This window comes from Pleurodeles waltl, chromosome 8 (assembly GCF_031143425.1).
Source record: "Pleurodeles waltl isolate 20211129_DDA chromosome 8, aPleWal1.hap1.20221129, whole genome shotgun sequence".
NCBI lineage: Eukaryota > Metazoa > Chordata > Amphibia > Caudata > Salamandridae > Pleurodeles > Pleurodeles waltl.
The window spans coordinates 84,789,752-84,812,609 of NC_090447.1; the positions used below are offsets into that span (position 1 = coordinate 84,789,752).

At 44.0% G+C, this 22,858-nt stretch overlaps 1 protein-coding gene across 1 annotated transcript in view; it reads right to left on the reverse strand.

Annotated features, from left to right (window-relative positions):
* The window catches only part of SLCO2B1 (solute carrier organic anion transporter family member 2B1), a 379,804-nt gene that overhangs the window by 26,328 nt on the left and 330,618 nt on the right, over nt 1-22,858 (reverse strand). The window contains exons 13-14 of the mRNA XM_069203800.1: nt 17,850-17,914; nt 4,453-4,573 (exon numbers count right to left, since the gene is read on the reverse strand). Coding sequence (XP_069059901.1) covers nt 4,453-4,573; nt 17,850-17,914 — 186 coding nt within the window. The remainder of the gene's footprint in view (nt 1-4,452; nt 4,574-17,849; nt 17,915-22,858) is intronic.

The following is a 22,858-nucleotide window of genomic DNA, read 5'->3' on the forward strand; positions in this document are numbered from 1 at the left end:
GATTGTTCATGTTTTCAGAGTGACTAGGCTTAGAATCATAGTCTAGTATTGATTTCAGGAGATATAATTTTCATATTGTGTGTTCTAACCTTTTTCTTACTACAGGTCTCCTTCCCAGCTGTTCCCTTCCTAGTCCCCTCTTCCCCTCTTGAACTCTCTCAGTCTCTGTGATTTATCTATCAGAGTCTTGGAGCTGTTCAGTGGTGGACGTGATGGTAACGTGCACAGACTCCGAGGATCTGGTGACTCTGACACAACCCAAGAGCACCATCTGTGGTGTCCTTCAAGGCTCATCCCTCAATCCAACCCTCTTCAACATCTCCATGACACAACTTGCAGACATCGTTAGAGCCCACAACATTGTCTCCTATGCCATACAGCTCATCTTCTCACCCTGAGCGAACACCAGCAGGATGAAGACCAACTTCCACAATTGTATGAAGAACATCTCAGCGTGGATGAATAACAACTCCCTGAAGTTCAACACTGACAAAACTGAAGTATTAATGTTCGGGAGACACACTTCCCTCTGGAATGATTCCTGGTGGGCATTGGAACTCAGACCCACCCCTACTCCGAAAGACCATGCCTGCAACCTTGGCATCATCCTGAACAGCAAACTCTCTATGAAATATCAGGTCAATGCTGTCTCCTCATCCTGCTTTTACACCTTCCACATGCTGCACAAGGTCTTCGAGTAGCTCCCCATTAGCTCCAGGAGAACAGTTACAGAGGCCCTCATCACCAGCCGACTAGACTATAGCAACGCACTCTGCAGGCACCACCACCGGTATCATGAGGAGACTCCAGATGATCCAGAATGCAGCAGCCAAACTGATCCTCAACCTGACAAAGAAGACCAACATCATCCAGCATCTGAGAGACATCCACTGGCTCCCCATCCAGAAAAGATGCCAATTCAAGCTCCTGGCTCATGCCATCAAAGCTCTCCCTGACCAAGGACCCACCTACATGAACCACCAACTTAACTGCTGCTTACCTCCCCAGAACCTCTGCTCCACTCTCCTTGCACAGGTACCACGCATCCGCTGTTGCCTCACCAAAGGATGCTCCTTCTCCCTTCTCCCTGCAGAGTACTGGAACACCCTCCGCCTCCTCACCTCATGCTTACTGACCCACTATAGGAAGGGACTTCAGACCGGGCTCTTCAACTGACTCCGCAGCACAGCGCCTGGATATCCTCATGGGTAATAAGTAGCATCCTTCAAATAAGGATTGATTTCTCACTAAATTGAGATTATAGCACTTCTAATTAATGTATGCTCACTGCATAAGCATGCAATGCAGGTATTTGCCCTTTTGTGTGATGAACAGCCTGAGACCCTGTTCATGATTCATTATGGATAACGTGCTCTTGGACTCCTCCCTGCCTGAAGTGGAGGCTTCTATCCCTGTAGGTTATACTTTTCGCCACTTGGTTAGCCCCAACAGGAAAGGAGGAGGGATGGCATTTGCATGCAAATAAGATATTCAATGTTCCACATTTACAGTTAAGGAGATAGAAGGGCCAAGGCTTTTGTTTATCCTTTACTCCTCAGAACTGTCTACCTGGTATCCTAATATACTGTCCTCCTGGCCACTCTGGCGATATTAAATTACTTGATGCAGTGTTGGCCCATCTCATTGTGCAATATGCACAGTGTATTGTACTCAGGGATGTAAATATTCACTCTGTGTGTTGGATAACAATACTGTAGCTCTGTTGGATAGGAAGTCTTCTTTGAATCTCCTTCAATTAGTCACCAATCCATGCATCATGCTGGCCACATGATTCAACTCATTTTTTCCAAATTCCCAATGTTTGTTAAGGATCCTTGTTCCTCATTATGGTCAGATCACTCACTGATTAGATTCCGTTGGTGGGTTGATACTAAGGGCCTGATTTAGATCTTGGCGAAAGGGAATATGCTGTAACAAACGTGACAGATGTCCTGTCCATCTTATTACGATTCCATGATATCACATTTGTGACAGATACCCAATCCGCCAAGATCTAAATCAGGCCCTAAATCTAATTAGGGATGTTCACCTACTGTTGATTTTATCATGCCTGGAGTTGAATTACGCCTAACGATTGCATGAACCTGCTCACCTAATCAATGCCCAATTTATCTTGAACTGGATGCTAAAGCGGTTGATAGCTGGCTCATTGCAGCTGCTAATACCTTGGCTCTCCAAGTTCATCTTAAGTCCTGCACCCGTGGCCCTTCAGCTCCCTTGTTCACTCAGGTCTTAGCCATGGAAAACAGTGCTTGTAAGAGGACTGAGAGACAATGGCGGAGTCACTATTGGTTGAAGCATAAGGAAGCCTATTGAGCAGCTTTAAGGAGATATCATTCGGCAATTAAAGCAGTCAAAGCTTTGTTCTTTGATAAACAAAATATCCTCAGCCACTAATGGACCACAGAAGGTTTTAAAATGTGTTAAGTGGTTTTTATCCCCTATGGTCTGCAGGAGTGGAAATATCCCTTCTCAGGAGTGGTGTGATAGATTACCAGTTCTTTAAGGATAAAACCTTTAAGATTCAGGCTAGTTTGATTAATATTTCTGCAACAACAACAATTTAGAAGAGCCCATAAGTTCCATTTGTGACTATGAGTACTGTTTGCTCTACTATTACAATTCCATCTTTTGATTGAATCTGATATTTTGGAGTTAGAAGCACCAGCCATCCCTTGTCCTCCTTCCGGTTGTCCACAGTGATTGAGTTAGTCAATCCTATATTGAATTGGCTTCTGAAATAATCTATATCAACTGCCATGCTGCCTTCCCACTGGAATCAGGCTGAGTTGATTCCACTTTTGAAAAAATCTATAGGAGACCCTAATGTTCCTTCAAATTTTTAGACCCATTTCCTGTCTTTCAGTGATCTTCAAGTACCTTGAGAAACTAAAAATAGGCAGTTGTCAGATTATTTGGAGACCAATAAACGTCTTCATTCTAATCAATCTGGTTTTCACCCAAGACATAGCATGAAGACAGTGTTACTTGAAGTGACCAAATTAATCAAATTAACCCTCGGTCAGGACAGAAAGGCAGCATGGCAGTTGTTAATCTTTCTGTAGCATCTGACATCATGTTTCATGAGGTCCTCATACATTTTCTTGGAATCTAATTTAGCGCTAGACTGGATTGAATCCTTTTTTGGACATTGTGGTCAATCTGTTTGGATGGCCCTTTTTTTCTGAAGCTAAGCCAGTTTCAATTGGGATGCCTCAGGGTTCTGCTCTTAGCCCAACACTTTATAATGTTTATTAGGCCGTGTGGTTTTGGTGGAATCAATTGGCTTTCAAGTGGTGTCTTATGCTGATGACACCCAGTTTCTTTTCTCTTTCATGAAGGCAGCTGAGGTTGACTGCCAACCTCTTGAGGCCTGCTTCACTTCGGTTGCGGAATGGCTTTGTGCCAGTCATTTATTGTGCAATACGGATAAGACTGGATTTCTTCTGTTTGAGTCCTTTCATGAGGACTTACCTACCGGCTAAATTATTGGCCCAATCAGGTCCCACCTCTGCCATCAACCTCAACAGTTGTAAAAAGTCTAGGGGTAGGTTGGATAACCTGATATCCTTTCAACCTCAGGTATCCTCAGTGGTGTGTACATGCTTTGATCTGCTGGGCACCTTAAAAAAATTGCACTTTCTTCTTCCTTTGCCTTCTAGAAGATGGTGGTCAGTGCCCTCATTATATCTAGGCTGGACTATGCTAATGTCTTATACTTGGGCCTTCCTCGCTATTTGGTTACAAGACTTCCGGTTGTTCAAAATGCTGCTGCTCTGCTCATTCTTAGGCTTTTACAGCAGGTGCCCATTTCTCCTTGTTTGCATTTTTTTAAATTGACCACCTGTAAAAAAGAGAATTCTAAATAAATCTTTAGACAAGCCTCATAGGGCCTTTTCCATTGTTGGCCCTCAGTATCTGACATCGAGGCTCTATTTCATTCTCTGGCTAGGGCTGTAGATTCCTCTCAGTCATTTTTGGCTGCAGTCCCTAGGACCAGACAAACTAGTAGGGGCTGACATTCCTTCTCCTATCTAGCGATGGAGGCCTGGAATGAACATCCGCTTGAACTCTGCTCTGTTAGTTCATAGTCTATTATTATAAAAAAAATGTAAAAACTGTTTTTTTGCTCTGGCTTTACTGTCCTCTTGTGGTCATTAACACCAGAACACTCTTAGACGCACCTGTGCACTCTGTAGAACATTTTTCAACGATTCATTCATTCATTCAAAATGCTATTTACAGTAGCATTTCCTTTTGTGGAAATTACATATGCTCATTTCCAGGTGTGATACTTCAGGAATACATATCTGATTCTCTTTATGAGCTGGTCTCAGATTCTTTAACTATTTATTAGGTTAGCCACACTACAATAACAGCTACTGATGGAAACAGGTATACTGATGAACTATTGAAAGAGGAAATTCATACCTTTGTCGGAACAGCGTGTTATTGTAATAGCGACACGAAGCATTGCTGTCACATTTTCTTTCCCATAATAGACAAGTGCTGTCAATGACGCGGCCATACAACACAGGGCAGGGCATCCACGCTGAAAAGAAAATATATTTTGGTTAAACCAGGATATTGAAAGAATGCAATTCATGCATACAGTGTTAACAAACTGATGCACATTCTGTTGATGGTATGAAGTAAGTTCTTGGCAATGGTAGTAACACACCAGCTGGGGTTCTGTTTCCTCTTGGTGTAAAAACAAAAAAAAGTTGCCTCTGGCTCAGAAACAAAGATCCTTGTGTTATTCGACTCTGTGAATCACAACACAGAGGATGAAGATATCTGAAATAACAGAAACCTTGTACTTCACAATGAGCAATCAATGAATGTACTTAAAAAGAAAGCACATCTATGCTTATTCTCTCTCCACTGCCTTTGTGAGAGATCATAACCCACAAAAGAGCAACATAAGATTGAAAATGTCAGCAGTTAGAAAATAATGTTGTCTTGAAATAACAGTCCTTATCCTTGGAGTGAAAGCATCTTGAAGGTAGCAGGTTACAGGAGAGGTGACATCTAAGTGTGGATGAAATGATGCTGACTCCACCAAGATGCCGATCATATCAGACTATTCCAATCCGAATACAATGCCTTTTGGTTTGGTTTGCACTACAGAAATACCACATACATATAAACAAACACCACACAACTTGTTTCCAGACAGTGAGAAATTGGGTTGTTGACTGACTGGGCAGTGAGCCCAGTTCTAGCAACAGCCACAATCCCTTGCAAGGTGAACCACAAAGGTGAACCACAAAAAGTCACTGAATTACCCTGTGCTTAACCCCCTGGTGGCCTGGCACAAAAGCAGTCAGTCTTAACTTAAATCCAATTTTAAAGATTTAGTTGTAAGTAGTGTCAAAAGGTGAAAAGCGACAACTGAGGGTTTCTGATCGCACTGGACAGGGACAAAGCCACAAATTCAGGTTGACCGTGATGGAGTGCAGGCCAGGCACATGTCCAAGTTTGGCCCACTGAGTACTGTGTCTTCTCTCCTTGGTGAGCGGTCTGCACAGTGGTGTTTTGCAAGGGTTTGTGTTGTCTGGCGTCGATTCTGAGGAACTGCGAGGGCTGCAACACGAGGTCCTGCAGTGAGTTGCTTTACGTTGTGTCAGTTCTGATGAAACTGTGTGGTCAGGTGTCAGTTCGCATACAGCTGCCAGCTGTGAGGTGAGGATTTGCATTGCTCAGCGACGGTTCCGATGAAGCTTTCTGTTGTGGCATGAAGATTTGCTGGACTTCGCATCGCAACATATGCTGCGGAAACTTCAGTTAGGCCAGGTGGAACTCTCTCTTATACTAGCCAAAGGTATCAGAGAGAGCTCTACCTGGGGAGGCACCACGTGGGGATCAAAAGCTTACTCCAGCAGTGGCCAGCAGGACTCAGGCAGATCTAGTTGCATGTCTAGGCAGGTTCAGTGCAGCAGATCAGCTCAGCAGTTGTAGGGGTGCCTCTGGAGTTTATGTCCCTGTAGCTCTGAACAGTCAGTCAGCTTACTCTTGGAATCACTCAGCTTGGGATGCAAGGAGCAGGTCCAGTCCTCCTTCTCAGCAAGCAGGGCAGGCCTCAAATAGCAGGGTGTCATTCTTTAGTATCCCCAGGTCCAGGTGTGTACTGAGGAGTGGGTCAGAGGTCCCCTTTGTAGGGTCAAGCCAGTTTGAGCCATGCGCTAGTCCATGCACTCTCCTTTGCGAGCCACTATTGTTTACAAAAAGGGCTTGGCCCCCCGTTCCTTACCATTCGTTGGCTTCCATTTCACTTTTTTACTGCCATCTAATTGGATAGCATAGCCCAAGTGACTCTTCCTGTTTCTTCTCTGACATAAGGGCTATGCACAGATGGATTCTTCTTAATTAGTGTCTCCGCTGCTCGTGCTTTGATTGTACCTTTTGTTGCCATTGTTGCTTCTTTCCTATCCCACCCACAATGTCTTTGTGTTGCCGCCCCTATCCCCCTACCCCTTCCCACCATTTTTGCTTACATATGCCCACCTCATTCCCCCATCTTTTTGTTGTTATATTCCCTGACGTAGGACCCACAGCGTTGCTGGTAGCTTTAAAATAAAAAACGAAAACATAAAATGCTATAACAGGGTCGAAGTTTGCCGCATCATGACGTGGTTAATGTTGGTCGCATCAAAGCACTTTTTTTTTTTTTTTTTTTTTAGTTTAAGCAGTGTTTCACAACAGCTCACATTGCTGCGCAACATGTCTTTTTTTGAACATTCTGAACCCTGTCTCCTCCAGTCACTTTAAAATGAGTTATTATGCTTTCTCTTCAATTATTAATTGTTTGTTGAGATTTCTCCTGTGTCTCTCCTGGTGTCCCCTCAACCTTGTAAGATCTGCAATCAAAGGTGAGGCCTTTTAATGATCCTGTACATTGGAACCAGGGCATGAAAGCCCGGTATGAGTAAATACTCAAAGCTGAAAACAGATGGTGAACTGTTGGGGTGCAGGGGCAATCCAGTGTTTATGCAGAGCTACAACAATCTAAATCAGTCTCCTTTTTTTGGCCAGAGATAAAGGCTCTTTTATTTCTTCCAGTTTCTCTGCAACATCGTTAAGAGGTCTTTCTTTTTCTCCAGTTTGCTCTTTCCTTCAGCACAGCATCCTTAGTCCAACAGTAGGCCTTCTAAGGAAATCATAGCCTGTATCTCATTGTCAAAGCAGAAACAGGGCATCAAAGAATTATACTTTATATAAAACTAGATGACATTTGAAAAGTTTGTTAATGTCTTCAAAACCCCACAATAGGCCTGCAATTCATGGGACATGCTTCTTGAGTTTTTTTCCTTAATGTTTTTTCTCAGTATGGTTTATTAGGGCATAAAGAGTATTTTTCTTCTCTTCTTCCGTTATTACATTTCCTTCCAGGGGCATAGCTAGAAACAGTGCAGCAGATGCAGTTGCACCAGGGTCCAGGTAACTTAGTAGCCAACTGAACCCCAATTATGGCTGTAGTCAAATACACAATCGATGGGCAAACTGGCGTTTTCTCCCCTTGCACCAGAGCCCACAGAAGCCTTAGTACAGCACTGCTTTTCTCTTTCCTGTCTGGCTTACTCTCCGGCTTCTTATCTTTTTCTCCCACTTGCCTTCTTTTCACATCCTTTATTGCATTCCCTCCTCTCATTCACATTCACTCAGCTCCTCCCTTCTCCAATCTACTACTGCTGCTCTTCCTTCCATGCCTTTATCTTTCTTCTCCATCTGACTCTATCTCTTCAATTCTCTCACCTGCTTTCACTCCAGTTTTCTTCTGTTCCCTTTCTGCTTCCCTCCTCTCTCCGTCCTTGTGTTTCTCTAGTGCTGACCTTTCATTTTATGTACTCTTGCTGTCCCTCTACAGTTCTGTACTTCTTGTCCCCCCCCCCACTGAACACAACATTTCTTTCACTATTTGCCGCTCTCAAACCTCTTCTTCTCCTCTTCAGTCACTTTTCACTTCTTTCCTCCCTCAGCCATCCCTTTGATTTCTTCTGTTCATTAAGGCCACTCCCTTCCACTTCCTTTCTTCTCTCACCTTTCCATCTCCTTAGATATCTCTCTTTCTTTGCCCTCTTATTGGCTATCTTTATGCAACACCCTCTTTCCCTCCTAAATCATCTTCTCACCACAAGACCTTATTAGGTCTTACCAGATTGCTTTTAGCTTTAGAACTCGTGTACCACACAGGTTTTCTCTGTAAGTGAAAGCTTCTTGAGGACCTTACCAAAAACCCCATTGCTCTGTGTTGCTGTCTCCTATGTATGCTTCATCCCACCTCGCTCTGCACCACTTGTTTCTCTGTTACCAGTGTGCTTTCCCCTGAAAACCAAAGTGTTACACACTATGTGTTGATCTCTCATGTGCTTCTCCTTTTCCCTGCAAAATGCCCCTCCCCACATTCCATTTAACTCTTTTCCTTGTGTCCTTACCTCTGCAAACTCCCCCTTCCCTGTCCTCAATGTTGTACTCTTCATCATTTATCCCCACGCTCCATGTTGTTTTCACTTGTGTGGTTACCCATGTTCCATGTTGCTCTCTTCCTTTTGTGCTTCCCTTCTGCAAACCTAACCTCTCTGTAATCCTTGTTGCTTTCTCATGTGCATCTGCCCCTTTCACACTCTGTGTTGCTTTCTCCCTTATGTGCTTTTCCAGCTGCAACCTTCAAATTCCCCAAAACAGCATTGGCAGAGTTAATAGGTACAAAAGGCAAGACCTATTTGCTTTGCGAAGGCTTGTTATACTTGGTGCCCACTTTGATGTAGAAGAAGCTTCTGGAGCTTTTCCCCAAAAGAGGTGTCAAACTTAAATCCCTATTTGGAATTCTAAACATTGAGAAAACTGAGATAACAATCAAATTGAGACTCAGAGAAAAAAGTAACATTTGTATCAATAATCCCAAATGAAATCTGGGGCCAGATGGATGAACATTTTGTGACTCACAAATTGGTCACAAACCTATTTGTGACCGCAAGAGTGGCGTTTCGGTATGTACGAACGCTATTCAGCAGCCGCAAATAGCAATGTGACCAATTAGCGATTCAGTTCTATTTGTGACTGATTTTTGCGACTCGCAAATAGAGAATCGGAATTTGCGAATTACAAACCATGTGTTCGAGGCTGTCACAAATTGCTACCAGTCGAAAAAACGTCCATTTGCACATGCAATTTTGCACTGATTCCAATCAGGTGGTAACTGCGTTCAAAGTATAAAAGGTGGCACAGAAGGCATCAGGGGTTTACACAATGGCTGCTCTTTTAGTGATTGCAATGAGGAGGCTATTCTTGGCTGCCCAGCAGAAGAGGAGGAGGGGGAGAAGACAGGAGAGGATTTTCAGAGCCAGGATCAACATATTCCAATGGACAGAGTCGCAGCACTGTGGTCTTAGATTTGATAGACATGCTAACATATCATCTAGGAAGCACTACCCTGCACATCAACTCCATCCCCACCCGTGTGCAGGTGTTATGCTCTCTGTACCTTTTGGCCTCTGGGAGCTACCAGGAGGTGATTGCAGTTGCTGGTGGGAAGTCCCAAGGTGCACTGTCACCTTTCTTTAACAGTTTCCTTGATGCCATGCTCATCCACCTGCAGAATTACATATACCTCCCTGTGAATCCAGAGGAAATACACACTACTGAATTCATCTTTACCGCATTGCCAACTTTTCCAATGTGTAAGGGTGTGAGATGGGACACATATTCCCATTTGTCCACAAGGACATATTGAATATCTCTCCAGAAATAGGAAAAATACCCATTCCCTCAACATCCAAATGGGATGTAATGCCCATAATGTCATCACAGATATAGTGGCCAAATACCAAGGCAGCACCCGTGAGGCATACATCTTCAGGCACAGCAAAGTACACCAATGCCTGGAACATGGGGAATTTGATGATGGCTATCTACTAGGTAATGTGATGCCTTAACAGAAAAGACATATGTGTTGGTGTAACAGTAAGTCCTGTACAGCTCACACCTATCTTTTGTTTTTGCAGGAGACAGTGCATATGTGTTACAACCTTGGATCTTGACCCCATACCTGTCCCTCTGCAGACCCCAATGAGAGGCAGTACTACATTGCCCATCACCACACTAGAGCTGTATTCGAATGTACCTTTAGCAAGCTCAAGTCAAGATTCCAGTGTCTTCACATAAGTGGAGGAGCACTCTAATATGCTCCAGATGTTTCCTGCAAAATTGTGGCAACTTGTGCCACCCTATACAACATAGCAGCCGGGTGTGGGCTACACCTCAATGTGGAGGACACAGATTCAGAAGATGAAGAGACAGGCACCCCACTAATACAGCCTGGGGACAAGACTGCAGCAGTTATGGGGAGATGCTGACAAGATCACATAGCAACATATTACTTGCTAAGGTAGGCCTTGGGTAATACTACATTTATTGAAATGATTAAACCAGACTCAATTTTGGTAACTAAAGCAGCCTTTAATGTCAGTCCACTCTAATTGAATCGTGTAACTGAATATGCAGAATTACAAGGTGGTAAATGCAATATAAAATAGTGTTGGTTACATCACCAAACACGTAATAGCCATGTGAAACAGCAAAGCTACAAATATGTGAGCATTAATGCTTTTTGCAGCTATTTCCACCATGAGTTGTCCCAGCTTGGTTCTCAAACATGGCTATGGCTGTTGCTGTGGCACAAGACACAGGCATCAGTGGCTAATACGCTGCTCACACTACATATCTCCTCACTATCCAGTGGCCTATCTACTGCACCTCTTGCAACCTTTGCTGTCTGCAGCAGTTCTACTGCAGAGGTGATCTGTCCTAGGCTCCTGGACACGTCACAGTCGAAGTGTCCCATTTCAACCTGCAATGTGACGGCTCTTATTGAGAGGCTGGTAGTAGAAGTGGCCAATCGACCTATGGAATGACTTAGCCGGTCCATCTTAGCCACAGCACTGTGATCCCAATCCCTCTGATGGGCACGGGTGGCCCTCATTTGCTGGCACAAATCTTGTACAGCAGAGACCAGGGTCACTACATTGGAGTTCATTGTTGCCAATTGTGTCCCAATAGTGTTCAAGCCAACAGATGTGTTCTGCCCCATGTTCTACATATTGTGGCTAAATATTTTTAAATGTTTGTTTTGCAGGCATTGACTTTGGAGCAGGGATGCTTCTAAACCAACAAAAACCTGTCCCTTGCTCTCATCTTCAACAGCATCATGTGCCTCACGATGCCTCCTGTGCCTACGCACTGGAAGATGCTGGTGTTGGCTCACACGTGGCTGTGGGATTGGACTTGGTGGCAGAGGGACATCATCCTCCTCTATTGGTGCGGCCTCTGGTGACAGTGACATGGTGCTACAGTGGGATGGATTGGTGCTTTGGGGACTATCTATAGGGATGGGGTCCTCTGCTGCCATGTTGTCATCATCCACTTCCTCCACTTTGGTGTCCTCATATGTATGTCAGGGAGATCTGTGAGACAAAGTAGACACATTTTATTTACCTATATGACATCTGCTGCAATAAAGTTATATATGACTACTAAGCTGACTTTGTGACTACATTACCCATAATCCATTGTCATGGTAAACTAGTTACGCTTTAAGAAACAAACGTCTGATGCATGCTGCTGTACCATTTGGATTTGGGCATAGCTGAAGGCTCTGAGATGTGACAAATGTGAATAATTTATACTTACTTTGTGATTCTCCTGAAGCAGAACTGTAGACTTACACACAACAGCCTCAGGCTCCAGTGTGGCCTCCACCGTGGCCTCAAATGCAGTGGGTGGTGGTAGTGTTGGGGGCACGCCTCCAGTTCCCTGGGATTTTGTGATTCGCTGAGCCACCTTTTATTCTGTATGTGACCTGAGGTCAGACCACCTCTTGAATATTTTTTCAATGGAGTGGTGTGTGACTCGATTGGCATTTATTTTGGCTTGGATTTCCTGACAGAACTTCTTCTTTTGTGACTCAGGAACAGTCAGTGATGCCCTCCAAAATAGGACATCTTGGTTCTCACAAAACTCATCCATGTGTATGTCCATCTCCTTTTCAGAGAACTTTAGTTCTCTTTTTCTTCCTCCAGGAGTTTTTGTCTGCAGTTTGGATGGCTATTGCTGCTACTTGGGCTCCTTTGAGGTTGCAGGATCTGTGCTGTGAATGGCAGCTGCACTCATCCTCCACTCAGGGTGGCCTCCAGGCAGGTTCTGTGATGCACTACCTGGTTTAGAGGTGATTACCCGTGACTAGAAAATGTTTTTCCCTATTTTGTGGTGCAGTTCGCAATTTGTGAAGAAATTCACAATTTACGACACCATTAGCAATTTTAGGTAATCACTATTTGCGATTCCTCAAATTGCGATGCTACTGGCTAACAAATCGCTATTTGAGGCCTCACATCAAACATACATGTGGATTAGCAAATAGGAAGTCACACATTTTCCCGTTCGTACATGTGGCCCCGAGTGTTGCATTTTAATAAAGAGAGACATAACATTAGACAGATGAGAATTCAAGTCCTTGAAACAGTATCAGCTCCAGAACATCGGCATTTACTACAAATGGAAATATTTTGAATAAGAAATTTAGAAATAATACAGCCCAAGGGGGTCTATGATAGAATAGACATGCTTTGTTTTAATAATTCAGCATATTATATTAATTATTTTAAAAGTATTAATCCTGATTATTTAGCTTTTCTATTTTCAATTTAATATGTTTGTACAGCACCAACAGACATCTGTTATTCTTCATAAATTACAGAATATGGCCTTTTGTGACACTTTTTGGGTGGTTCAGCTGAATAGGCTGTTTATTTAGCATAATAGTTTAATTGTAACATATTTCCCATATACTATTCCGTTGCATTTCCCCAAAGTGTATTCATTTGTTTTTTTGTATTTTTATTGACCTTCCATGTTTCCATCACAAGATGGTGGCAGCTATGTTACTGTACCAACAAGACTACGCCATTCTGTTGTTTGTCGCTATAATAAGGGCAGCAACCACAATTTCTAACATCATAATTACAACTACATATTCTCACATATTGAATACAACTTCCAGTGGTATGCGCTCTACACCACAACTGTTTTTGGCAGGCCAGTTTGCAGCACTTCTCCAGGTTTAATAACCTCCACGTGAAATTGTGGATGCCATTTCCTCTTGTTTGTTTTTCAGGGTGTCTGTTTTGAACACTCAGCATGATTGCATCGTCCTTTAAACAATAATAAAGGAATTAAATTATGTCAGGAACAAGTGGGGAATGAGTTGATACTAATATACTAACATCACATGATGTTTGTGCATGCAACTCTTGTAAGCTTAATGCCTAATTTTCAGAATTACCAAAGCAGGATTGTGCAGAGCATGGTCGTTGCATGAAGATTATGATGTGCAAACAGCATGTACCCCATCCACGGGTGATCAGTGGGCATAGACCAATAAATTCTGCAAATATCTGGGCCCATTCTTATTAACAGAAGACAGCCACAGCAGACTTTGCATGAAATATTGAAGGAAGGACTTACGTAAGTCTAGAAGCCCTAATTTAAGATTGACCCTCCTATATTAAGGAAAGGGACCTTTGGGAATGTGCGAGCTGTGGGACTACCACAAAATTTGCACGCATGTCTGTTCCTCGTGACCTACCCGGTGGCCGCAAATCGATTTCGTCACGCGGAATGGACCACGCAAACAAAAATTTTGTGGTAGTCCATTCAATATTTTTACACACTACAAATTCACTTAGGGTTTCTCAAGTGAAGTAAAAGACTTATTGTTTGTTTTAGGTCTTGAAGAAATGCCAACTGATCCTTAGGTGACAACATAGGCATGAAACATGCCAACCATCACTGAGGGTTAAAGGACTAATTTCCTTTTCCCCTCTTCTATTTCCTAGTTGAGTGAGGGAACATCATTTTATTGGTCACTACCTTTGTTTTTAACATTGACCTACACCATATAGGGACAATAAACTCATTTATGTTTGGGCCTAAAGTCAATTTTAACACCCTATCTCCAGTTCTTCACTTTCCTCACAAATAGGTTTGAGTCTACTCCTACAACTGACAATGGCACCTATCAGAAAGAGCCCCCTTGAGGGGCCTGTCGGGCATTGCAGCACCGCCCATCGAGGAGCAGGCCCAATGATGAAGCATGACACCCATTGGGGTGTGTGAGGGCTCCTGCATTTTATTTATAGAAGTGCCTAGTTGACCTGTGGTAATTACCAGGGCAGTATTGAGTTCCCTTTTCTGGGAACAGTGTACCTATTTGTTTTGTATTAGTAGTTATTACACACATATTTCCTGGTGCAAAGACTTTCCAATTAGGAGCCCTTCGCTGACTATTGGAACCCCAAATCACACTCCACACTCCACTTGAATTCAACACCCTGAGTAGTAATGCCCTCATGGCATGTTTTTTATCAACCAGAGTGCTCACAAACTTACTGTACAATCCCACTACACCCAAGTTGACAGCAATTCATCTTTGTTTGCTGAAGAAGTTATTTTCTCAATGGGCTAACAAATTCCTTTTTTGACACCTTTCTACTACCATTTACAATATGACCTAAGTAAAAAAATCACCTCAACACTAAATCAACATTTAATGAATACAGCAAATCTTTTTAAAAACGTTTAACACTCTTTCATTATGTTCTACCAGTGTTTCTCCAAAAAAGAGTCACACCACCTTGGTAATATCTGACAGCACTAATAGCGTTTAATATACTAGGCATGGCTCTCTTAAAGACCGAAGCTGCAGACATTAATCTGAATGGCATTCTGACAAACTTATACAAACCCATAGGCGAGATGAAAGAGGTATTTTTAACAATTGTCACAAAGCCTCATTCGATGATATGCAGAAAATAAATTTAATGGTATTAAATATTTGTCTCCATGTAGCTCTGATAAGAGTTCTGATATGTTGATCAAAATAAGCATATCCACAATTACCTCTTTATTAAGTGCTCTCAAATCAATACACAGCCTGATGGCCCCTGAACCTTTTTTCTGCCACAATTATAGGAGGCAACCAATCCGATGCCTCTATGGGAACTACAGACTCCATCACAGCACAACTTGTCCAATTCCTTCCTCATTTCTTCATTCACACATAAAGGCAACCTTTGTAACTTATATACCACTGGTGTCATCCATTCTTTCAGATGTATGTGATGAATGGAGCTTTTTAAGCACCCTAGGCACTCATAAGATACATCAGGGAACTTCTTTTAAAAATCCCACCCCACACTCTGGATCTCAGAACAGGATAGATTTGCTTCCTTTAAATAATCCTTTGGGAAAGCCTTAGGATCTAGAATGATTTCTAACTTTTTTGTATGTGACCCTTCTATAGTGTAGTCCCCTTTAACTGAAACATATATTTCCTGGCTATAAACTTTCCTCTGAATTCCCCAAAAACTTTAAAATAACCCAACAACTTAATGAGTTGGGCACCGTAACCCTCTGGACAGATATGCAACTTTCTCAACCTCATGGTATTGCTGACATGCTTTTCAAAGATCTCTTCAGAAATAATGGTGATCCTTGAGCATAAATTGGACATCATTCTTAGAGACACATTTTCTACACCTACAATATCAGGAGGATGATCATTAACTCTGCATAACAATTGCAGTACCTCATCACAAACTTCCATCACAGCTTTGGTTGTCAAACTCACAACCACTCTTGCAGTACATGGCAAAATGACCTTTGCTACCACAACTATTACACTGAGGCATATGTGCTGGATGTAACTTATCATTGGCCATGTAACTAGCTTTGCCATAGCTCTCCTACATCATTAAATTATATTTTTACATTAGTCTGTAGAAGTTTTATTTTTTATCAATCAGTCAGATACACTATACTGTCAAGAGCAAAATTTAACCACCCCCTTCATTATAACCTCCACGCATTTACACATATATTCCACCGTCTTTGCAATCAAAACCACATCACTTAAATGGAGGTTCATCCTTTAACCATAACTCCTCCCATATTCTATCACTAAGACAAAATAACACAAACTGATCTCTGAAACGTCCATCACTACATGTTAGACTGCCTTCAACAGACTCACACTCCGTTTCCTCTCTTTTGACAAAATAATATCTATCCATAATCTTGCTTACCACAGGCAAGTTTCTTCGTACATTTTTCAAATTCATTTAACCCTCTCTCATCATCCGCAAAGAAATCAGCTGATAATCTAAAACATCCTTTCCCTTTACCCCCAAACAGTGTAACAATAGAGACCATTTCATTTCCATTCCAAGGTTTGTCGGACAAACCCTTGGAAAGCACAAAAACACTTTTCTCAATTTAGGCCTCATCACTGGTTTCTCTGGGAAAACTCAAAAACATGGAAGTGGCATCATATTTTACATATTTGTTGCAAATCTTTCATCCACCGAATTACTATGAATAAATAATAATGACAAATTCTTGAAATTAGTCAATTAATAAAAACCCAATAACAACGAATAAACATTTTTATATTGAATAGGAAAATATTTTTTAATTTGTCTTTAAATTAAAGAAACAATATGGTGCCCGTATCACTGATAAAGACATAATATTTTAAAACGATTTAGTAATTTGGTGTGCTAAACTGAAGTTAACAAACAGACACAGTTAAGTTAACTTTTGGAATAGAAAATGTTTTTTTATCACCGAAGTGGTGGCAGCATCAAAGATTAATCACTAACAAGCATGTGATTCTAATATTAATTATGATGTGCTCTTCCTGATACATCAATAAAAAAGCAAGCAGAATAAAATTCCTTTCAGTTAGTGATGAGTGATGTGCTTTTCACTGAAGGATAAATACTGATAAGAATGTAGTAGTAAGGAAACGCATGGCATGTTTAACATGGATGTCATTTAGGGGGCCTTTTGCCCTTTGTCATCCTTGGTTTTGCATTTCCCAAATAGTGATTTCCTAATAATGCATTTGGATTCCATATTTGTGATTTTGCATTATTAAGATTCCTGCTTTGTAGGAATCTCTATTAAGAAATCAGTATCACTGTACATAGCATTTTGCATTTCCTAAATAGCGATTTCTATGAAGTGGCTATTTAGAAAATGCAAAATTGCATTTTAATACATCTGGCCCATACTCTCTGAGGAATGACCAAAAGCATGCAATGCATTAAAATGTGAGTAAACAAAACTTATTCTAGCATAATGCATTGCATGAGGACTGGTGAGAGATGTATGAGTGTGAACCACACGTTGTGTAGCATAATGAGGAATCACCTCTTTTATGAACACTGCTAGTGATAAATTACACTTCTACTTCCTCTGAGCTTTTGCAGCAATATTGACAGACTCTTCTTTTAAGTTTCCCTCAATTGTGCATGCAATAAAGAAAAAGGCGCTTCAATATAAATAAAAGATGAGAGAATTCCAGCATAACAATCAGAAAACAAGGAGAAATGTGTTACAATAGGCTCCTTATATTTGAAAGAATGTTTGTCAATTCCACCGTGCACAACACAGGAATAAGCACCTCTGCAAAAATGCCAAACCATGCTTCATGTGCTGACCTTAGCTGAGTTTTCACAAAAGTTAACCCTGGTGTGGGGACAAATATCAAATTAAATGTCACTTTCTGGATCACAGAGATCAATTTAAAGTGTTTGCTTGTTTTGGGTTGAACAGACACATATTTTTACCATGATGTTGTGAGCAGGTGAGAATACTGCTCAGTATATTCCTCTTTTAGTCTATGTTTAATATACTTTCACTGCACATGCAAGGAAGAGAGCACAGAGCAACATTAATATATGTTACAGTAATTTTGTAACTAATCTTACCTAAAACTCTCAGCAACATGAACTGTATTCCAATAACTAGTGATTTATCTTCTTGCTCCACACTCCTGTGAGGAAAAATCAAACAATCATAGAATTAGAAAACTTTGCCCCAGAGCAGGAACCTCTAATTTGTAGCATGAGAACCATCAAATTTGCTGCAATGGAAATACAACTCCATTTGATGTGACACACTAATTTACAACAAGCTTTGGGTTCACCTCATGACAGACAGAGGCTAATGTTCCATTTTGACTGAACTTCCTTAATCTGCAGAAATGTTTTAGAAGAAAGATTACATATTTGCAGTGAACTGGGACTAGATAGCCTTTGTTATCTTTAAGCATGACTCAACCTATGTGGCATAAAGCACCTACGAAGCGTCTAAATGGAAAAAATATAATTCTTGAGTAACTTCTGAATATGTTGCAGGAAATTAGTTGCATGTCAGCCAATTTATTCTGCAGAGAATCCTTTTTAGCCTTAACGAACAAGTTACCTATCTTTGGTAACTCCTTATCAGGTAGAGACTATGATGGTCATTCTGACCCTGGTGGGAACCGCCAAATGGCCGCTCCGCGGTCAGAAGACCGCGGATGCCATTCTGGCTTTCCCGCTGGGCCGGCGGGCGACCGCCAAAAGATCGCCCGCCGGCCCAGCGGGAAAGGCCCTGCAACAATGAAGCCGGCTCCGAATGGAGCCGGCGGAGTTGCAGGGGTGCAATGCAGACAGTGAAAATCCTTGTGGGGCCCTGTTAGGGGGCCCCTGCACTGCCCATGGCAGTGGCATGGGCAGTGCAGGGGCCCCCAGGGGCCCCACAACACCCGTTCCCGCCATCCTGTTTCTGGCGGTGTAAACCGCCAGAAACAGGCTGGCGGGAAGGGGGTCGGAATCCCCAGCCATGGAGAATTCTCCGGGCCAGGGGAAATCCGGCGGGAAACCGCCGGATCCCCTTTTCTGACCGCGGCTTTACCGCCGCGGTCAGAATGGCCGTGGAAGCACCGCCAGCCTGTTGGCGGTGCTTCCGTGTCCCTCCACCCTGGCGGTCCATGACCGCCAGGGTTGGAATGAGGGCCTATGTGGCTCATTACGAATGTGTCGATCTTAAGACCGCCACACTCGTGGTGGCGGTCTAACTGATGCAGACCCGGCAGTAAAGACCACCGCATTACGAGCCTTGCGGTTTGGCGAAGCCAAACTGCCAAAAATGCTGCCAGTTCCACAGGTCCGGTCGAACCATCGCGCCCGGTGGTGAGCTTCTCCGGGCTGGTGGCAGGCCTAAGACCGCTTGCAGTTTCAGGAGGCAGCAACCCGTTAGAATTTTTGAGATGGCTGCCCCTCCACGAAAACCCTGGCGGTAACACACCGGCGACAGAAATCCCCATTCCTGTCACTGGCACACGCACCCCCACCTGTCCACACACTTGCAAACACCCCCCACCTGTCCACACACTTGCAAATACCCCCACCCGACAGCATCTATACACATTCCCCAACTCGCTCTCACTCTGACATACACGCACCCCCACTCGTTCTCACACTAATATACATGCACCCCACTCGCTCTCACACTGACATACACGCAACCCCACTTGCTCTCACACTGACATACACGCACCCCCACTCGATCTCACACTGACATACATGCAGCCCCACTTGCTCTCACACATATGCACTCCCCCACCCCTTATGCATTCCTACACATACACACACCCTCAGCATTCATACACATAAACATCCCCCTCTGCATTCATACATATCCCCCTCCGCATTCATACACATCCCCCTCTGCATTCATACACATACACATTCCCGTCCGCATTCATACATAAATGTATCCCCCTCCACATTCATACACACCCGACCCCCTCCGCATTCATACACATGCACATCCCCCTCAGCATTAATTCACACACGCACATACACCCATTCCGACACACAAACTCATGCTCTTATACATTCACGCACACAACATGCACCTGCCACCCCCCTTTCAATCGCTCCACCTACCTGTCTGGGCCGCACAGCAGCCCATATCGAGGTGGTTGTCCGGGAGGGGGTGGATATCAGCGCTTCCACTGCCGATGCCGCACTGCCATGCAAGGACTGCTGTGCCATATTACTGCTTGTAATATGGCAGGCAGAGTCCTTGTGGCATGGTGGTGCTGGAACTGCCTCTCTCCCGCCCTTGGCTGGCCTGGCGGGGTCAGGTTTCTGGTTGTAATCTGGTGGTTTCAGTCTCTGACTTGTAATATGGTGGTCATGAGACCACTTACATTGGTGTTTTTTTGGTGGCTGCCAGCACGGGCGTCTTCTAAAAAGACCACCAATGTCATAATGAGGGCCTATATCTAGCTGCAGATTCCCAACCTTTGAATTTTCCACAGGTGTCAAACTGGACCTAGAAGATTTATGTGAGCAGTACCTCTGCACACCGTTAGATGGCATCGATCTGCTTGGTGTCTGAAGTATGCGTTGCGGTTTGAAAAGGGGAACCCCTAGGAATCAGTTTGCAGGGCAGGGAGGATGGGTGGGCCGGTAAGGAATTTGCTGCTAGATATAGTCTTTACCAGATAAAGCGTTACCTAGTATAAGTAACTTGTTCATCTGATAGAGACTTCTAGCTACAGATGCCTTACCTTTGAATAGATACCAAAACAACACCATCCCTGGAAGTGGGTCTGCTAACCAAGTTCAAACAAGAAAGTCCTGCAGGACCAAACAGGCAAAGTGTCCATCCCTATGGACCTGACTGTCCAGGCAGTAGTGTTTAGTAAGCATGTGAAGAGATGCCCACGTCACAGCCTGACATGCTCAGGAGAGAACCTACACGTGATATCGCAGTGGTCGCAACTTTAGCTAGGGTAGAATGAGCATGCAAACCCTTGGGGGGGTTGCTTTTTGGCAAGTCCACCGTTGTCTGGTGGTGAGGGATGACAGGCCGTAGCAAGCCCGCTTCAACAGCCAGTGGTCAAGGAAGGGAAGGACTGAAACCCCTGATCTCCGCAGGTGACCTGCAACCACCGCCATTCCCTTGGTAAACACCTAAGGGGCGCAGGTACGTTCAAAGGGGAGCATAGTGAACCAAAAGTGCTTATGGTCCTCCGTGAAATGCAGGTAACGTCTGTGGGCAAGGAGAAGGGACAAATGATCCTTGTTCTTCCAATCTTAAGATGGTGGCATGGATAGAGGGGTAGTCTTGAAGGGAAGGGAGTAGCCCCTTCAGACTGTGTGCAAAACCCACCTGTCTGAAGTAATAGAATGCTAGCAGAGCAGGTGATGGCGAATCCTGCCACAAACTGGCTCAAGATGGGCAAGATGGGGAGGAAGCAGACTAGGAGGATTTAAAGGCTGCTGCAGGGTAGGACAGTGGACTGCCCAGAACGCTGGGCACCTGACCCACGAGGTCAGTGGATCTCATGCCATGCCACACAGAAGCTGACCAGCATGTGGTGGTGCAGTTGGAAACCCCCTTCAGTAGCCATGGAAGGGGCTAAAGCAGACTGGGAGGGGGTGAGGATCAAAGACCTGGCCATAGCATAAGAATCCTTGAAGCGCTTGAGCGTGGAGTCCACCTTGCCTCGGAAGAGACGGGTGCCATTGAAGGGCACATCCATCAAAGAAGCCTGGACAGCCCTTGAATAGCCAGATGTCCTCAGCCAGGCATGGCACCTCAGAGCCACTGTCTTTAAAACCGTTCTGTCTAGCAAGTTGGTCCTGTCAAATCTGCAATAAATTGTGAACTTTGCTGCATCTCTCCTATCGGCAACAGCCTGAAAGAGTACAGGCCAGGCCTCTTCCAGGACCTATTGCAGCATTTGCGCAACCATATTCTACAGCCTATGGGTGTAATAAGAATGCGATGTTCACTGTCTGCAAAGCAAGATTGGCGGAAGAAAACATCTTCCCAAATTAATTCAAACTCCTGGATTTCCTATCCGGGGGAGCGGTAGGAAACACGCCCTGGGAGGGAAAGGCTTGAAGTGAGCTTGATGCATCAGGAAACTTGGGTCCCCAGGTGTGGGGCAATGACAGCGGGCAAGCATCCTATTCACAGGAGTCCCTGCGCTGGGTTTGGACCAGGTACCCAGTAGGATGTCAGTAAATGCATAATTGAACAGGAGCGGGGCTTCTGAGGTGGAAGCTCCTGGTTGCAGCATTTCTGTCAAGAGATTAATCTCAATGGCCACCAAGGGTATTTGAAGGTCCAGGACCTCAGCTGCCCTCCTCACCACCACTATGGTATAAGAAGCTCCTTCCTCTGTAGCCACAGTAGGTGGATAAAGTCAGCTGGCTTTACCCATGTCCGTACCCTAGTCCATCTCTGTCTCAAAAGGCTGGTATTCTAAATGGTCCAGCGACCACTCCAAGTCCTCCCCGGGGCCTAGTCTAGTGAAATAGGCCTCAAGTTCCGATCAAGGGGGCAAAGCCTCTGCCGGCACTGAATCTGCGTCGGCCAATGCCTATTGACCTCTGTGTCGGACTCAGGGATAACATTGGTGGGCACATCAGGACCAGCGCTGGGGAAGGTCAGAAAGGTGCAACTGGTGCAGGTCCCGATCCAGGACTTGATCCCTAGGAGCCCATTGGCACTGATGTTGATTCTGCCAGTGTGGAACCTGATGGGCCCCTTCCCTTTCTATGAAGCCCGGTGGTGCACCAGCAGAACCAGACTGCCCAAAAATGAGGCGGGGGTCTCTTTAGCTTCCAGAAACTCTGGAGGCATGGAGTGAGCCCAGGCACAGGTTCAGCAGAACAAGACCGTGAATGACAACACCCCGCCATCGACTTCTTGCTCTTCTTTTTGTGCCTTGACTTACCAGATCACCCGAGGACTTTGATTGGAATGACAACCACTTCGGACTTAGCAACCGTTCCCAGGCCCTTCCTCTTGACTAAAACCTGGACCTGCGTGGAGTCACATGACAAGACGCCATCAACTTTAGCGACCACTCCCTCTAAGCCTTCGGATGCATGGCCTGACACTCAGAGCATGACCTCAGGTCATGGTC